Genomic DNA, 19210 nt, shown 5'->3' on the forward strand with positions numbered 1-19210 from the left:
AGTCTGTGGCTTGCCTGGCAACTTTTTCCTCAGATATTATTTTACTCTGTTTAGTAACTTTGCTAAACCTTTAGGACACTCCTTGAGCTCTTGCCTTACCTGAGAGGCCCTATGAAAGGTAACTTCACTAAGAAAGCAGAGGCCACAGTGACATTTTTTCAGTTTGGTATGTATACACATTTTCAAAGGTTGGTTCACATCCTCTTGCTCTGAAACTTTTCCCCACCAATGATCACCCTCCCTCTCTTGACTCATTTCCCATAATCTTTCAACATTGCTGAGATTTTCTTACCGTTTTACCAACTCTTGTCTTCAAGTTTGATCCACCTCTCTTTTTTAATTGACTTTTGATAAAATATATACCAAGTTCATCATTTTAATCATTTTAAGTGTATAATTCATTGGCACAAAGTACCCTCACAATACTGACTTCTTGGTCTATCCCACGAGGCCTCCCATAAACAATGCACAATCCTGCATTACTTCTGAACCACAGACTAAATGGATCACTGTTGCTCTCCCCTTTCTTTCTGCATTCTATCTCGGCATCTTGGCTCACGTTACTCTCTCTTCCACTTTCATTCTGCCCATAAGGTTCCTACACGCCTCATGAGTCACCTCTTCTAAGCATCCTCTCTATTCCAATGCAAATACCCTCCGCTGAATTCTTTAGTACCTCTGGGTACCGGTCATTCAAAACTTGCCATTGTCTTGCATTAGAGTGTAGAAGCCTGAGCGGCAGATCACACTGGCACACGGAGCCCAAGACTCAATAGCTGAGCCTGAGAGGCTGAAACAACAAAAACGTGCCACCACACCCAGGTATGCCACGTGCTGTTACTGAGTTGTTCATGAATTTCTATTTTTTTCTTATATCCTTGAATAGAAATTTAAGTTTTAACTACTCTCGACTTTACTTTTCTCATCTGTAGAATGGCCACAATACCTCCTGTTCTTTTAAGTCACACAGTTGTTGCAGTAATCAAATTAAATGGGAAAATGCTTAGCTATCCATGAATCCCAATGCAAATGGGAACTGATAGTTATCAATGGAATTAGTGTGTACCTGATATAAAACTAAATAGCTTCAGCTTTTAAAAGATGTGTGATATGTAATTGGGTAATGCATGGGTAACATGTGCATGTGTCTGAATGCGTAAAAGTCACTGAAACCTTTAAACCATTCGAGCAAGCCATGATGGGCTTTGTGTTTTTATTATTCTGTTGGAAAAAGTAGTTCAGGCTATTTTTTGACAGCAGGAAATTTATCTTTCCTAAGACCTTCAGGACTGGAAAAATCAGTGGTGGCTGCTAAAACCAGAGTCATGGTCACAATCCTTTCTTTTTCTTCGATTTTAATCTGACTGGTTGTCCTTTATTGTCTCATCACCATTTCATTTACTGGAGTGTCCAGTTTAAAATATGAAAGTAAATGCAGACAATGTTAAAAAGCAGACCAAAAAGAGTCAGTTTCAAAGAACATAAAAAACAAAACAAAAGACATATCAGGCTTTTCTGGGCTGCATTACCATACCTGGCAGACACATTGGTTGTAAAGGAAACACATTCATTGACAAATGTTAAGGGCGTAGTTCCTGTAATATCTTCCCATTGTGCAGGAGTGGTTCCACCTGAAATAATATGATCATTTAAAAAAATCAGGCAAAACGCCAGACTCTGAATTGTAAAATAAAGTCTCTGTGGTTCTGGCTGTGTTCACCCACGTCATCCCATCCACCCCTCAGAATGACATTGGGAACAACATGTCTAAAAACCACATGCTAAAAAATGACACACTGAAAACAAACAGGGAATACTACCTTCAAAGGAACTTCATTTAAGGGGGGTTCTTTGAATAACTGCCTCAGATTACCTACTAAGTGTTCCACTCTCTGACTTTCTTTTTTTTTTTTTTTTAATGTTTCAAGTTTTTATTTAAATTCTAGATAGTTAACACATAGTGTAGTATCAGCCTCAAATGTAGAATTTAGTGATTCATCACTTACATACAACACCAGCTGCTCATCACAAGTGCCCTTCTTAACACCCATCACCTATCTAGCCCATCCCCCAATCCCACCTCCCCTCCAGCAACCCGCAGTTTGTTCTCTATTTTTAAGATCTGACTGATATTTCAAAGCTTTTATTGTAATGCTAGGCCTTGAAGGTCATTTTAAATTGTAACAGCTGATGATTTTAAAGCAACTTCTATCAACCAAGGAGTTAATACTTTGCTAAAATAACAAAAAAGCCAAATAATCTTTTGTTCCTGAACTTCATATTTTCTGGAATTATTATTTTTTTTAAATATTTTATTTATTTATTTGACAGACAGAGATCACAAGTAGGCAGAGAGGCAGGCAGAGAGAGAGGAGGAAACAGGCTTCCTGCTGAGCAGAGAGCCCGACGCGGGGCTCGATCCCAGGACCCTGGGATCATGACCTGAGCCGAAAGCAGAGGCTTTAACCCACTGAGCCACCCAGGCGCCCCGTTTCTGGAATTATTTTTAAGAAATAAAATTTCTTCTCAATTTGCAGTTCAAGGTTGGCAAAAAAAAAAAAAAAAATGCTTGGAAAATATTAAGAACTCAGTAATCCTGAAAGGTGAGGGAACAAATGAATGAGTGCCGAAGGATGGCCTCTGTGCACAGAAAGATCACCATGGAGGCGGCGGACATGGACTTTCATTCGACTGGGAAATTACCTTGGCATAGATAAGGATAAAATAGTCTTAAGGCACTGTAGGAGGAATGTATGTTCGAGATGAGAATAAACTGCAACACTAAAATTCCCTAAAGAAGGAAATGTGTTATCAGAGAAAGTTCATGGAAACTTATTCTAGCAGGCCTTTAAAATAGGAATTCTTAGCAGAACCATATAAAAGAGCAAAACACAAAAATCCGAGCACTGTGGTTAACATGTTTTTTTAAATTAACAAATAAATGTAAGGACATGTTTCGTACAACCCCATCTGAGGATCTATAGCTGGAATAACCAGATTCGATGGTGTCTAGGCCCAGGTGGTATCTTCATTTGATCACTTACAAGGGTAGATGTGTCACAGACATTTTTCAGTCTTCTTTCTTTTGCTTCCATGCCATCATGTTGCACGTTATAGAAAGGTTAATCGTATATGCATGGAACAAAAGGTATGGGAATGACACCCAGGAATGCTGATAACAACCACAAATGGGTAATTGGCAAAGTGAAAATGAAGCATAAGATTTCCCTTTATACTCATTGTAGTCTGTGCTTTTTAAAACCTTGTCATATTATTAAACTTACGGGATAAGGTGTCAATGGTTTGCTATCATAAGTACAGAAAAAAAAACAAAACACTAGTAAGAAGGGAGAATTAGAGAGCAAAATAAGGGTGAACATTCCTCTCCATATGGAGGAGAAATGAAAAAAAAAATACTAACAATACCTAAACAGCCAGGGATGGTGATTATTCCTATTGACAATAGTGTATTTACTGAATGCCAACAGAATGTAGTTATTGATAAATAGGGAAACTATCAGTCCAATAATGTAGTCCTGACACAGGTTATTTGTGTGGATTTTTTCCTCTCAGCATTTATGGTGATAATATTGAGCAGAAAAAAAACAGCGTTCTAGGAATGTCTTTCTACAGTGTGGTAGTTGTCCAAAAGCTACTGCAATTTCTAACTGAAAAGACCAAAATTCAGTTAATTATTAAAAACCTTTGTTTTTCCTAAGTTAGTTCAACAGATCAATGATAAAGACAAACCCATTCCTAGACAGATGCCTGAACTTCTGACTACAATTATTCAAGATGCTATTTATTTTTCATATAAGATGAAGTCTTACATGGAAAATATAAGGTGAAGTCTTACATGAAGGTGTAAATCTTAGGCCTTGAGGTATGTAAATCTGGGTTTGAATTCCAACTCTGCTGAATATTTATGGTATGATACCAGGCAAGTTATAGAACTTCTCTCAGCCTTGGTTTCCTTTTCAATGCATAGGGTTAACACTTCCTCACAGAACCACTGTAAGGACTAAAATGCCAATGCATATAAAATGTCTAATAGTTTGGCATACAAGCTATATCTGATAAATATTAGTTCATTTTCTTTCATCTTTCACTTGCCTAGTAAATTAGAATGCTTTTCCTGAATTAATGCATATAACCTCACAGGTATCTAATGACAAAGGTAATTTAATATTTACAACAATCTGCTTCTTCTTTCAGAACTTTCTACTATCAGAGTCTTATGTGACTCACCTGTTATGCTGCATAGTAATCGTAAGGTTGGTGCATCTCCCCCAAAACCATTCAACATGACATCACTTGAAGCTTTGGGGACAGGAATGGTCATGGTAATTGGCTTGTGAAATTTTCTTCTTCTAGGTTCCAAAGTGACTATAGGGCTGAAGGTAGCTTTGTTGCCTAGAATCTTCTTAACCAGCTCACTGTGCATAGGTTGAGCCTTTTCAAAAGAAAGAAAATAGCACAGAATATCAATATGTATTGATATATATTGATACCAATATATATCAATATGTCGATATCTTTGTCAAATTTCTTACTCAATGCATCGTTTCTTAGCTCAGAAATCAGTCTGATGACTTCAAACACAGCAACTGTAAGTTTAGTACTAAGCCCTCATATAAAACTTTAGGAGACCTCCCATCTCTAAGGGAAGCTGTTGCTCACCTGTGGATCATTTGACACATTAACCATGTATTTCCCACCTGACTTTGAATCACCACATTTCCCAGCTGACTTTGAATCACTAGGGTAAAAATCCATGTTAGGTTAACTCCTATCCAACACGAGCATACCTGCAAGCCCACACGGATCCTCTTGGTCAGCGCACCCTCTGGGAAGACGGCCTGCACCTGCGGCACCACGGTGCTGCTCAGCACGCCTCCCTCTGGGCCAATCAGGTTGCTGTCCTGTTTGATGCGCGATACCACCGCAAAGTACTGTGGGAAGTCACGGGTGATGATGCGGCAGATTCGCTTCTTTTCTAGGTCTTCTGGGCTATCCAGCACTGAGACAAGAAATGACCCATCTTCATATAGCAAAGATTTCCTTCCAAAACCCTTCTAGCAAACTCCGGGGCACAGTTAATAGTAAACAAGCCAAGAAGCAAAACACCTTTTTTTTTTTTTTTTTAATAATAGGAAAATTTTTAAAAAGCAAGACTATCTATCTTAACAACACCAGAAAACAAAACAAAGAAACACACACACACACCAGCAAAAAAAAACCCTCCAGTCTTTCAAGACCTATCATCATTTAGTCTGCATGTTTTATTTGTCTGTGGAAACTAGGTCTTTCCAGGGCACTGTGAAAAGAAAAGCATCCAGTTCCCGAAGCAGTAGTGCAGGGCCCGGCACCCTCTGTAAATGAAGGGTTTTGAGGGCAAACCTGGAATGGAAACAAATCTGTCCTATTCTTGCTTCACGGGAGGAAGAGGAAATGGCTTCTGGGTTCCTTTTCTTCGCAAATTTCAAAGTTAGCTCAAAAACCAGTTACTGTGGTTTTAAGAAGAAACGGCCCTTTCAGTTCTCAGGGCAAGAGTACAGGGATAAAAATCTGTCTTTAAGGGTAAGGTTTGTGTTTGTGTGTTTATTCTAGTGACATGGCTGTCTCTGAAAAAGTCAGATGTTTAAAAAAAAAAATCAGTGATTATGAATTCAGGGTTTGAGTATTCCTCTGAAACCATTAACTTACCAAAAATATCATCTACTGTCAGAAAGATAGGATAATGGGCTCTTTGTAAATTGCATTAGTGTAGATATCTAGGGCAATATGAAAATCGGACTAGTTTAAAAGGCAGAAAATTTGCACTAAGGGGATCACTGAATTTTCAGGAGAGTTGTGGACCTGCAAACACTAGCACATACATACAAAAGAATGCATTTTCAAGCACAGAGACATAAAAATATAAAAATTTGATTCTTTGTTTTAAAACAGGTTTTATACACCTATGGAGAGTTATACGAGTACTCAGTGAAGGACAAGACGCCAGTGCTTGTGGCAGTGTTAATGACAGGTATGTCTCAGAGGAAAGTATCCTAAACCTAAATGCAGACAAAGGAAATGGCTCCAAGAAACAGAAACAGCTAAATATTGCATGGAACAAGCTTTATCAGGAAGAAGTCGGATCTTTCAATCCTCCTTGTAAAGGACTGACCTATGCATCTAGAGGGCATAATTTTCCATCAACCTCTTGGGTTATTCCACCTCAGCAGGATGCAGAAACAAATACTAAAGTGGCTGCTGTTCAGCTACATTTACTATTCGGAAGCCATGCCTGAAGCTTCTGGCTATAGTCTACAAGCCTGGTAAACTTGACAAATTGCCAGACCACTGTATGTCCAGTTCTGTACTGCTCTTGGCGCTTAGGCAAAGAACTTGCCCTATTTGTGTAGTTACTTAAAGAGGAACCATGGGGTGCCTGGGTGGCTCAGACAGTGAAGCACATGCCTTCAGCTCAGGTCATGATCCTACAGTCCTGGGATGGAACCCCACATAGGGTTCCCTGCTCCCCACATAGGAAGTCTGCTTCTTCCTCTGCCTCTGCCCCTGCTCACTCTTCGTTCATTCTCTCTCCCATACTCTCTCTCTCTCTCAAATAAATAAATAAATCTTTTTTTAAAAAGATTTTTAAAAATCTTGGTATTTTTGTGCAGCCTAAGGAAGCCAGACAATGAGCCAATTCCCTTCAGTCACACTGAGATATTTCAACCTGTGGCTAGATGGCGCAAGCTGGATTTGGGATTTACAGAGATCAAAGTCCCAATGGGGGGGGGGGGATTCTTAACTCTATGTGTAGGTGTGTATATGAAATTCTACCCTGGCTGATGCCTTGCTTGAATTACATGTAGAAGTTTGAGTGAACTTAATTTTCATTATCTCCTTAATAAAAAGTTTTAAAAGGAAATCATATTATCCTCTAATGCACTAAAATAACACAAAGACCACACATACCCAAGCCCCCTTCCCCTCCCTGCCCCATACACATATACACCACCCTAGGTCATCAGAAAGAAACAGATCATTTAAATTCTTCCTCTTTAGAATGCTTTTAAAATCCTTAATACAAAGTACCTTCATCCATGCCATTAAGGATTTCATTCAACTCATCTTCAGTGTATTCACAGTAATGCTCTTTCCAGCTGTCCCCGTTCTCACTGCGCAGGACCACCAGTTCCCGCTCCTTTCCTCGAAGGGCAGCAAAATGGGGGATCTCCACGATCACAGGCCTGACACAGCAAGGCAGAACATTCAGTGTGGACAAGAGCTAACCAACAGCAAGACAAGCACCTTGACTCTGTCTGTTGCAAAGTGACCTGGAATTGTTCTCTTTCTCGGGATGGGGCATAGCAGGCTGTCCTCCAGAGCCCACTGGCTAGGATATGGTCACACAGTAGCACTCCACCTTGGGGGCACCAATCCTTAGGGACATGCTGCTACCTTAAGCCAAATAATGTTTCCCTGTGAGTGCATGTGGCATTCTGGAACTTCTCCTTTGATCAATGTAAGTATAACACATTTAACCAAAAGAAATGTACATGCATATCCATGATGTGTGCCAGTCTCCTAAAACATTTTCTACAAGGTGCAGATGACAAAATGGTTTGAGAAGGAAAATGGCTCAAATGTTGCATAATTTGATGTGTTGTAAATGAAAAGATGTCAGGAAAGTTAACTACTCAGGAACTAAAGAGACATGCACTCATGGTTTTTTGCTTTTCTTTTTTTTTTTTTTTTTTCATTCAAGAAAACAATAGGCATGTGTACACAGTGTGGCCCTAACTGAGCACCTCAGCAGATAGCCCAGTTGTGTCCCATGCCTATTAGACTCAGGATCCAGAACATGCACAGCCCTGAAGTTTTTAGGTCGCATTCACTTCAAAATTTATAGAGGCTTTTGATTTTTCAGTCCAGGTTGCTTTGATACAGACTTCGAATTTATTATCACAACATCATAACTAGCACAGAGTACAACTAGGCAGATCTCATGCTTTAAACGAAAATGAAGGTCACAGCACTTTAAGGGAAAAGATATAAAAAACATCACTCAAAAATAAAAAGTCACATACCACAAGGGTCAGAAATGGTCCACTCAAGATAGGTTATACAGAATTTAAATCATAGGGAGGGACATGTCATGGGTACAATGACAAAAAGAGAAATCATATTGCAGAAGGAGGAGAAGAATGGGGGCCAGCAGCCATCGATTTGTTTTAAGTCACTCCTACCCAAGGAATTTGGTTCCAGGAGGCCCCAGCTGAAGGATGCGGCTGACCAAACTTTCTCCCTCATTAAGTGGGGGAGGAGCCGTTGGCAGGTGAAGTTTACTGAGTACATCCAAAGCAGCAGTGAAAGAAAGAACATAAGTAAGCTTCAGGTATTGTTTTCCACAGAACCCCGGCGTCACCGGCTGATCAACAGGGTGAAGTTTGGTTTCACACTGCGTTTGGTTCTGCCCCCTCCATTGGTCACAAAGAGCAAGGAACTGAGACCCAGAGTGTACAATGGAGGCGCGTGGAAGGAGACACTTGGGTGTTGTTGGATCTGTCCCTAGTTACGTTCACTGCCAGGGCACGAGCCAAAAAAAAATAAACAAAAAATGTGCTCCACAGGAAAGACAAAGCTGTTGGGAATATAATAAAAACTCTGACTCTGTAGAGAGGGCAGATGTTTTCATGGATATTCCTCAACAGATGGGAAGTTTAGTAAAAAGCCTAAAACTACGTGGGCATAAGGGAGGGGAAAGGGCCTGGTACAGAAGATGAAAGGGATCGTTGGGCAATTACTCCAACCATACTGGCATTTCCGATGCAACCCAGAACTTCACAGGCTCCTTCTAAGTCTCTGGTGATTTAGGAGGACATGGGAGGTGGCTTCTATAATTGGGGAATACAGACACCCCTTTTCAGGTGTGAACATAATTTGCAGCAACCTGCTAATCATTTGCTCCAAATTACAAGGCTTTAGAACGTTTCCTCAAGTTCTAAAGCAAATCCTCTCTCCCAAACGACCCTGGCAAAGAGTTCATGATTAGTAGGATTTTCTCCCAATTTTTGAGCACAAAGACTTGATACGACAAGACTTAAATACAATATTGATTTGTTTCAAAATATTTTGAAACTTGTCCCCCTCCAAAACTTGATCCTTTTGTTGGTTTTCAGCAGTAGCCAGTCATTTCTTGGCACACTGAGACACCACTTCATATATAATAGCAGTGGTACAAACAGAAGGAAGAAATGCCAATCCCTGCTCAAAATTGCTAAAATGAGCCTGGCAGAAGTTGGTCTGGATTTTGTTGTCTTAATGAAAACTACAACTACAGAGACTGTTGGTATAATTTTAAGACTCAAGATAGCAATTTTGATAACAGAAACGACACATCAGATGGAGTAAATTTTTGGATCTCTTATAAAGACAACGCTGCTTTCCAAAGATAATCATTCTGTTTCGTAACCACACAGGACTTTAAATGTATGTTTGGAATAGGGTAGTGCTTTTTCTTTAGGGCTTTACCATGTGAATCTCAGAATTAAGAACAACAACAACAACAAAAATACCTACCATCAGTTAAAACATGATTATTCACACTGGGAGCCTAGAAGCTAGTGTCCCATCCAAAGAGAGGGAATCATAATTCACCTGAATGTCGAACTCATTAATGCCTTAAAATAAGAGGCATGTGATTGGAGTCAAGCACTGAGGTGCTACTTCCCATTTTTTAAATAATTTTGCAGGGGCCAATCTTCTTTTATAATGTTATCGACGTACCTTTTTTCATTCCATCCTAGTGATCTCATGTAGAGGGCACAAGCTCATCGGTGACTAAGTGGGAGGTTTAGCAGAAACCCTTACCCAAGGAACTGAGCACCAGAAGGTCCAACTTCGATCAGGCGACTGGCCAGGCCTTCTCCTTCCACCATTGGCGGCATTGTCGCCAGTCTATGGCGTTTGACCAGACGGCAGGTGACTCGAGTTGGGGCAGTACATTTCCGAGGTGGAATAATGATACGGAGCCCGTTGTGTCTGCATCCTCGCATAGCACCACCTCGGGCATCCACCATAAAACTAACCAGGAAACTAAAAATTAAAATAGAAGATGAGCTGCGTTTTGAAATGCTGGAAGCAGACAGTCGAGCTTAGTCAAGTTAATTTTTTTCTCCTAATTCTTTGTTCTTTTTCATTTATTTGCATGGTGGCACATTATTTGTCCTTAAGAGTTCTTTCACTTTATGCTAATGCCTTTATTTCTGTTGTGTCGTTGTTTTAGCCTTTGCATTCTTTTGATCTGTACCTAAAGAATTCTGCTAGTTTTTGTTGACAACGGTGATATTAAATACAAACTGAGAATTAAAGATCTGTCCAATTGACTTAGGAAGTGGAATAAAATTATATAATGAACACTGATGAGTCTTCTTTCATTATAAACGCAAAGACCTCTGCTTCTGTCTAGGTATGTCCTGAAAAATCCACATGCGGAAATAGTAAGGATAGAGTAGAGAGGAGAGATCAAACTGCAGTTTTTCTAAACTAATCCAACCTGACTTTTCAAAATTATATCTTGTCCAACCCATTTTAATATAATTCTAGGACTTAAAAAAAAAGATCCATAGGCCTTCTCCCAAGACCAGGCTCGTGTTCACACATCCTGCTCCAACGTCATCTCACCCAGGATGCAGGTTATTAACTTACTGCATTCTCATGAAGAAGGAAAAGCAAAAATTAAATGTTTTAGATAGAATCAGCACTGGTTGACATGGACTTCCTACTTAAGAAAGCTCTCTGCCATCTTGGTCTAACTGAAGCAAAGATGGGATGGGCAGGAAGTGGGATTATAAATCCCCTCCACTCTGTGTTTTGAGGTGAGAGACCCTGGGCTCCTGCTGATGGAAGAGATCTGTGCCTCATGATTTTCCAAATTATAGTAAATCTCAATGTGGAAAATCCCAGCTAAAAATTGAGAAATGTAAAGGCTTCTAGCACTATTATTTTGTTATTTTACTAAGTTACTTGTTCATGCATAAAAGAACTATAATCCAAGTGACTCCTCGTTTTAAGAGTACCAAGAGAAAGGATTAGTTTTAAACTTTCATGTTATCTCCTGTGTGATGGTCTTCATGGATCCTGATAGAGTTTAGTTCGACTTCTTGTCACTCTGATAGTCCTAACACTCATTAAAGTCTTGGAGGTACTCACTTCCTCAAGGACTGAAAATTAAACCAGGCAATCCGAGTGTTGTACACATACACACAAAGACACAAACGAACAGTGTATATACCCTTATACAGATTACATTTTGGTCTCTCCCAATTTTCATCGCATTTGCAAGATTTTATACGCCAAACAAAGAGGAAAGCAACATACAGGTGTATTACGGATCTACTTGAGCTTAACCAGCCCAAGAACTACACCAGATTCACCACATCTAGATATTGCATCCATGACAACATTTAAAACATTTGGAAGATATTTTATCCAACTAAGTTATAGGAGAGAAACACAATACATTGATGTTATTTTTTGACAAGTGATGAAAAATATGTTAGCATCTTCTTCATCGCACTACACAGAACTCATGAAGCATGCTATTCAACAGAAATCCTGTTGCTAGTAATAAAAATGGATGCAGAGGAGCCGGAGTGCCTTCCTGAAGCCCATCATGCAGAATGAGACCATGAGAAGAGCCGTCACCATCCTTCCCGCATGCAGGAGCCAGCCTAGAACTACCATTCACACCAGCCTTTTAAGTTTTTAGCATAGGGCAAAAACTGGGGAGTATAATCAATGGTTTTAGTACTCAAGAGTGGATGTTTCTGGTCTTTATTAAAACACAATGAAAAAAGGTTGGTTGCTTTTCTTATTACTAGTCTAAGTATAAATTCTTTAAAAAAATTATATTAGTTTTTTAAAAGGTAGTATTGCTCAAAAGGATGGGAAAAAACTGATAACATGTCTAGATGAATACAAAAGTTTCTTCTCCATTTTATTTTTTTTGAATGGACTAGGCTATTAATGTCAATTTTTATAAAAGCTAGGGGCAAAGACACTGAGTTTTGATCAGTGCTGCTCGAGATGCGTTTCAGTATTTCCGACTTTCCCTAACTGTTTTTTCATCTTTTGATTACTGTCACCATTGATGAACAAAACAGGGACTCAAACTCCTAAGAAATTATTATAATACATCTACTCAATTTTACCAGTCTTTCTACCTTTTGAAGGCATTTAGGAAGCTTTCACACTTACAATACACGCTATTGCATTTCCATTATATTTATTCCAGTGATGACTTATGGCCTATATGATGTCCCCAACTAGAAGAACATGTTGAATGACTTCTAGGGGTGCATCTTCTAAAAACAAGTGAGTGACAGTAGCTATGTTCTTAGCTGTAACAGTGTTTCAATAACTACACGTTTGATTCCTTTCTCTGATTTTGTGTCACTGACTGTTCCTTTTGAAATCCTCTTTTGTTCTGGTTTACTCCGTAATTTCCCTTCCCCTGTCCGAGAAGCATGCAATGTTTGTTACCCTCGTATTGGTGGGTGCCCAGCATGGAACTAAGGATACTGAAAGTGAAAACATAATGGTTCCTGCCAAGCAACTCTTACTCAAAATTACTTTGCTTCCTGGTCAATAAGTGAATTATGACCACATACAGGAACCATGTAAGTAACATACTGGCCATGACCTTGTTCTTACGATGTTCCCCCAGCACCTAGCACAATGTATATGGAGCACGTAGTACGCAGTCAATAAATAATTGTTGAATAATTGAATGAATGGAAGAATAAAAAGAGCAAGTTGTAAGAGGTTGTATATATTTATCTCTAATAAAGAGAAATGGCAGCAAAATTGAAGGTAATTTAATTGTTTGGACTCTAGACAGCCAATCCAGTCAGAACTCATTCAAATTACTACACTGATATTTCAGCTCAAAAAATAGCAGAATCTTTGGGAAGGACTACACTCAATGTTAAATATTCTTCTTCTACAGGTCTTTTCCTGCTCCCAAATAAGAGATCCGATATGAAAAAAAGAAAAAAAGAGAGACTCAATATGTTTATTTCCCCTGACAGATGATTGGTAGAAAATGGGAGCAACCAAAATCAAGAGTTCAAATATAACAGAGGAAACAATTCCATTAGGAGTGAAAATTTCATGAAGAAAGAAAAAAGGTTGGAAAATCAAAATAAAAGAATTTAAAGACTGAAATCTGCAAGTAGATATATTTAACTGTAAGAGTCTCAGCATCCTCTAGATCTGGAAAGTAATACCTAAACACTGCACCCACTCACAGCAAGTTGGGAAAAGAAAGGTGTCAATCTGCATAATTCGGAGAAAAGAAAAATCACATTTCCAAAGAAAACAAGCCTTTGTGTCTTTCTCAATTAACTAAAGGAACTAACAGACTAACAAAAGTGACAAGTTTTAGTACGAGAATTGTCCTTAGCCAGAGAAGAAGGGAGAGTAGAAGGAGCAGAAGGGAGATGGAGAGGAGGAAGAGGCAGTGAGAGAGAGTCAGAAGCTGGAGGGCTGAGAGGAAAGCAAAAGAGAAAGAGGTCGAGAGAGAAACAGAAAGGTTAGAGGAAAGAACTGAAAATTAGTTGTCAAAATGAAGAGAAAGTTCAGCAAGAAAATACTCCATAGAAATCAGACTCAATGTAATTACAGAATAACAACTAACAAAACAGCTGAATATGCAGAATTGTACACTGAAAGAATGATTTGTTTCAAATAAGAGGGAATAAGAGAAATAATGATTCAAGTGCTAATGGAATGTCTTTTAGATAAACCATGCTAGTCAATCCCAATAGTCTATAATATACAACTGGGTAAACATTTGAACACTTCTATTAAAAACACCAGAATATCAGAAGGTTTCACCATTTGGATAGGTGGTAGAATTAGTAAGGTTATTCTGCGATGTAAAAAACAGACTGTAAGAGACCATTTACTTTTTGGTACCACAGGAAAAAGTGCAGGGCTGGAAGCTATGAGTCACATACTAGAGATGATTAAGTAAATGTGATTTTCTCATATCTTCAGGAGATTATAAAGGGGACAAGATAAACCTGCAAACATTTGGAGATAAATGGAATTAAAGTAAAAACATGTAATTAAATACATCCAGAGGAAATGATATGCGTAGGGACTAATGCTCAGCTTTGCTGTTTGTGAGCTTAAAGAATGAAGCCTTGTCTGTCGATGAGGGAGAATCATAATATTACCACTAGGGGTGCAGTGAGGATTCAACCATGCCTGGGAAAAGAATTTAGAATTCGGTAATAATTCAATAAATGCTTGTTCCCGTCACTTTCCTTGCCCTACACCCAGATGATTTTATGTGTTTCAAATGTCTTAAAAATTACAGTGCGATACAATACCTAAAAAAGAAAGAAACTAACTTTTATCGGATATCTAAAATGAACTGGGAATTTTGCTAAAGCAGTTTAATGTGACAGTGGAATTTTTACTAGTTTATGAACTTCACTAGTTAAGTAAGCTATAAAGGTACTATGATCACAGAGCACAAAATCCGGCAAGTACCATGCTCTCTCCTGGATGCCAGCTACCATTAAATAGATCTCTGTCTTGAATTGTTGCTGTAACATCAACCAAGTCACTTCCTGTCTTCAAGTTCTAATTTTCTCATCCACAAAATGAGAGAGAGACTTTGGCCAAATAAACTCTATGGTGATCTGGTGTTAAAATTCTATGTGCCATTTCCTGTTAACTAAAGTTAGGAAACCTACTGAAATGTTTCATAACTGTCAGATGCTTTGTAAGAATTTTTATTTGGAAAATAAACTGCTTTTACTCCAAGAAAAATATATTATTTTTGCTGTACGGTTAAAACAGTCAACGAACAGTTTTGAAGAAAATATGTACACACATTGCACTCAACACTGACTGAAGACTGTACAGACAAAATTTATCACAGAATATACTCAGCTTTAATTGCATATCTTACTCTCCAAAGGAAATTCAGCAATCATGCAAAATAGAAATTCTTATTGACGTTTTTCTAAATTGTGAGAATACAGTGTTATCACAATTTAAAAAGAATAAAAAGCAAAAGCAGTCCACCATTATTATGCAGATGATTTGCCTGCAAATACACAATTTGATTAGCTAAACAGGTACATGCTTTCAGAGGAGGCAGCAGAAAACAATGATTCTGGTTTTTTGAGGACAACGTCCTCCACCCCAAAAGTTACTAATCCTTAGGTTTACTTTTAATTCATTCAGGACCATGGGGTGGGGACAGGGAGGAGATTACAGCATTCAGAGTTAGTTATTGGGTGAAAATAGTGGGGAAAAAAAAGTCTTCAGGGTGCTTCAGTGATCCACATACACATAGCAAGAGGACCTTAAATTAAATCTGATTTCTGGGTTTATGTGAGAAAACATCATGAGTTCTTTTTCCTCTGTAATTCCTTTAATTCTTTCCTCATCCTCTGAATTCCTTAGACTGAAAACGGATGTAAAGTCACTTTGAAAAAAATTGGTTCTAGTTTGTTAAAATCACCAATTATTTATCACCCACTGTGTTCATGTACAGAGACATAATATTTAGTGTGTGTTTCAGAAAAAGTAAAAGGAAGGATACAAAATTTCCAAAAGTGGGAAATAAAAATTGTGTTATCTGTAGATGATCTGTAGCATCATAGTACATGACTGTATAATAAAAATACTAGCATCAGCAGTCTGATAAGAACCTTTAAAACTAACCTTACTGAAATATAAAGAATAGATATTTTTAGAACACTGACTAGCATCACCCTATAGCACAATTTCCAAAATACCAAAAGGTTTCACTTAAAGCTGTGGTAGCAAGGAAAGGCACTATTAATAAACTTTCAGCCTTTGAGTCACCTAGAATATAGCTTAAAAAAAAAAAAAAACTAACAAACCCTGCTAAGTGACACTTAAAACCATAACCTTTAATAGAACTTTAGAATAGCTCACCCAATTTGCATAATTTCCGGAAATGACATTCTTCAGCTCTATGGAGCACTTTTTCTCACAAAAAGAAATGGAGACATGGAGACCCATGGCCAAAATAGGCCTTCACAGTAGGTCTACATTAATTTTGGTGCAACCCCGCCTAATTTCCAAAGAGAGAAAAAAAAGGACCCACTTTCTTTCCACCATAGAGAAAGGGAATTCAGCAATGGCCACGCTTTGGAGAATATAAATCTGTCTCTTTCTCTGGCTAGGTATCTTCACACTAAAGCATCCTGAGATGGGGTATATGCAGAAGGAGATGGTGAAAGGGGCAGAAGGGGAGGCCACATGGTCAGAGAAGGAATTATGCAGAAGTTCACCTGCTGTTGTCACGATCAAGACATGGAGAGGAGCGGCTGCAACAGAACAGATACTTCAGCACAGAGAAGGAATGGATAAAGTGAAATATAAAGAAGGAAATCAGAAGTGACTTTCAACCGAAATATATTACTTATACACCAATACAGTATTCATTGAAAAAAAGATGGAAATACAAATGAGATATAGTTCTATGCAAATGCGGAGAGAAGAGCAAGGTATGGGGGTTCACGGTGACTCCCAGTTGAGGGACCTGGGGATATGATAAAATCTCTGGATTTGGATTTGTAGCCTTATTCAGTACCGGCTTGCGGAGGCCATGTGACCAAGTTTAAGGGTCTACAAGGTTACAAAACATCAAGGGTTCTTACAATGAACATCCCAGAGTCTTCTATTTGATGGGCATAGTTTGTCTCCAAACTTTTCGCTCATCCTTTTTTTAATACGTTCAAAATAACGGTAACGCCCTTTTGGGCTTCTACCAAAGAAATGCAAACAAAAGGGGCACAATTTAAAGAATAGCCTCAATCACAAACAGTAGCATTTACTCTAAGGTAGAGCAGGTAACATGAATTACCTACAGTAGGTAACAAAAAACTATGCAAAGAGGGCTTTTCTTAAGACCTTCATTCCCTGCTTTGTGCTTTGCCGTCCTCACTAATCATATTGTCTAATCCCACTTTACAGTCCTTTCATGCCTCTTCTGCCCAAGTCTGCTCTTCTGCAAAACGCTCCCTAAGTTTTCATACAATTCACTTGCATTTTCAGCACCTGACAATATACAAAAGGATACATGCTTCATGGACCAGAAATCCAACCTTACAAAACACTTGTTTTGACACTTAAAGAATAATTTCCTTGGGGTGCCTGGGTGGCTCAGTGGGTTAAGTGACTGCCTTTGGCTCAGGTCATGATCCTGGAATTCTGGGATGGAGCCTGGTATAAGGCTCCCTGTTCAGCAAGGGGTCTGCTTCTCCCTCTGCCCTTCCCCCTTTCATGTGCGTTCATTCTCTCTCTCAAATAAATAAATAAAATCTTAACAAATAATAATAATTTTCTTCATCCAAAGGAATTTACCTTCCTGTGCCTTAAAAAAACTAGGGTGTTTGAAATACATAAACAACTAAATTAACTGATCTAGGTAGGTGATAAATATTAATACTGTAAAATGGGAAACAGTCTTGACTTTCTTGATTTTCTAAGATCAAGTTCCACTGTTTGAGCCAACTGCCTTCACAGGTTTTTTTTAAACTGCTTTTATTTTTTTCGAGTAGCTTTAGGTTCACAGCGTAAATGTCAACATGTTTTTATGAAAAAGAAGTCCTTTAAAAAGATCACTTTCTTATGGACTTCTAGTTACTATAATATTTTGTAACATAACATCATGAAGTAGCATTTAATTGTTGGCACTAGGCTGGCATTAAGGAACTATAAAAATAACACCACTGAAATAATAACATTTAAAATGAATTACAAAACTATTACTAGAAATTGTGCCTTTCATTTGTTAATTCATTATGCATGTCTGAAATGGAGAAGAATTTTAAAATTCAAATTCTTGCCCACGCTTATGTTGGTATGATCATGACTGGGATGCTAGAAATGACTATTGATTAGATTGTGAATCAGTGAATAATCCAAAGAACAAAAACAAAAATTTTTACTGTCAGCCTTTCTTTGGCTGGATGTTGGCTGTATATATTGGGCAGAACAGATTTTTTTTAAGCACTGATACCTACTCTTTTGTAGTCATGGACAATTAGTCATTGGAAAAATAAAATTACTAATACTGCTTATTGGTAAAAGTTGTGTCTTCAATTTCTCAAAAATCCCTTTATAGGATCAAATAGAACATTATCCACAAACTCAATAGCATGTGCATAAAAAAGCTGACTTTGTTATCTCCTCTGTCTAAAAATCATTTATTTCTTACATTTTGGGCAGATTTTGAAGTGGCTTAAAAATTCTCCAAATTAATTAAGGAAAAACTTAGTTCCTTAAAAAATACATAAAAACTACTACTACACAGGTGTATCATGTATAATGAACAAGTAGCTTTCAAACACCATGACACTCAAAATCCTTGTGTTTTCAACATAAGTATTCATCCCATTAGAGTCATCTGTTGCACTGTGTTCAAATTCTAGAGGCCCCGCTAGGTGACAGATTACCTGATAAAAATAACAGGTTAAACGTTACTATTATAAATTGTACTATAGTGGTATTGTCATTTAGAGGATTCAGAATACATTCTGCTTAACTGATTTGGAATTGGTGAAGAATCTGGAAGATGTATATGAGGGTTGTATAAATACTAATGGCTATAATCTATTGAGCACTTACTCTTTCTAGGAAAAATGCTAATTATTTAAGAAGCATTTAATCCACAAACCTCCTCTATGAGGTCCATAATATAACAAACTCAGATGTTTTACAGAACCTGCCCAGTTTCACATACTGAGTGTCAGGGTCAGGACTGGTCTAACCCCAAAGCACACTCTTAACCACCATGTTATCTCTCTCCCACAGATCATCTTCCAACTACAGAGAGGTGTGTTTCTTAAAAGTAAGGGCTAGATCTTGCTTATCTGTTTTCCTTACTGCCCAGCACAACTGTTTGGTACTTTGTAGAATTCAACAATGTGGGAAGAACAAATAAGTGAATGGAAGTGATTAAAAAAATTTTTTTGAAAGAACTAGGTATACGTTAATTACCTAGATCTCCTCAACAATCAAAGCTTTATCAAGCAAATTTGTTCCTTTCTAATGGTGTGGCAAATACATAAAACACACATATTTGGACTACTGGTGATTGTAGAAAATGCCCGTGGTAAGGCCCCAGCAACAGAGATTTGGTTGTAATTGGTTTGAGTTG

The 19210-nt window shown here is 38.1% G+C and overlaps 1 protein-coding gene across 50 annotated transcripts in view; it reads right to left on the reverse strand.

Annotated features, from left to right (window-relative positions):
• ANK2 (ankyrin 2) overlaps nucleotides 1-19210 on the reverse strand; it is a 323587-nt gene that overhangs the window by 38989 nt on the left and 265388 nt on the right. For 21 of the 50 annotated variants that reach the window (XM_045085507.1, XM_045085528.1, XM_045085526.1 and 18 more), the window contains 5 exons: nucleotides 9865-10089; nucleotides 7087-7241; nucleotides 4809-5020; nucleotides 4249-4453; nucleotides 1535-1631 (listed from right to left, as the gene is read on the reverse strand). In XM_045085507.1, coding sequence (XP_044941442.1) covers nucleotides 1535-1631; nucleotides 4249-4453; nucleotides 4809-5020; nucleotides 7087-7241; nucleotides 9865-10089 — 894 coding nt within the window. Of the gene's footprint in view, nucleotides 1-1534; nucleotides 1632-4248; nucleotides 4454-4808; nucleotides 5021-7086; nucleotides 7242-8240; nucleotides 8340-9864; nucleotides 10090-16337; nucleotides 16374-19210 lie in introns of all 50 variants that reach the window. The other 29 variants (XM_004748037.3, XM_045085499.1, XM_004748048.3 and 26 more) reach the window with 3 other exon arrangements.

Source organism: Mustela putorius, unplaced genomic scaffold (genome assembly GCF_011764305.1).
Source record: "Mustela putorius furo isolate JIRA1106 unplaced genomic scaffold, ASM1176430v1.1 tig00000868_pilon_pilon_pilon, whole genome shotgun sequence".
Lineage (NCBI taxonomy): Eukaryota > Metazoa > Chordata > Mammalia > Carnivora > Mustelidae > Mustela > Mustela putorius.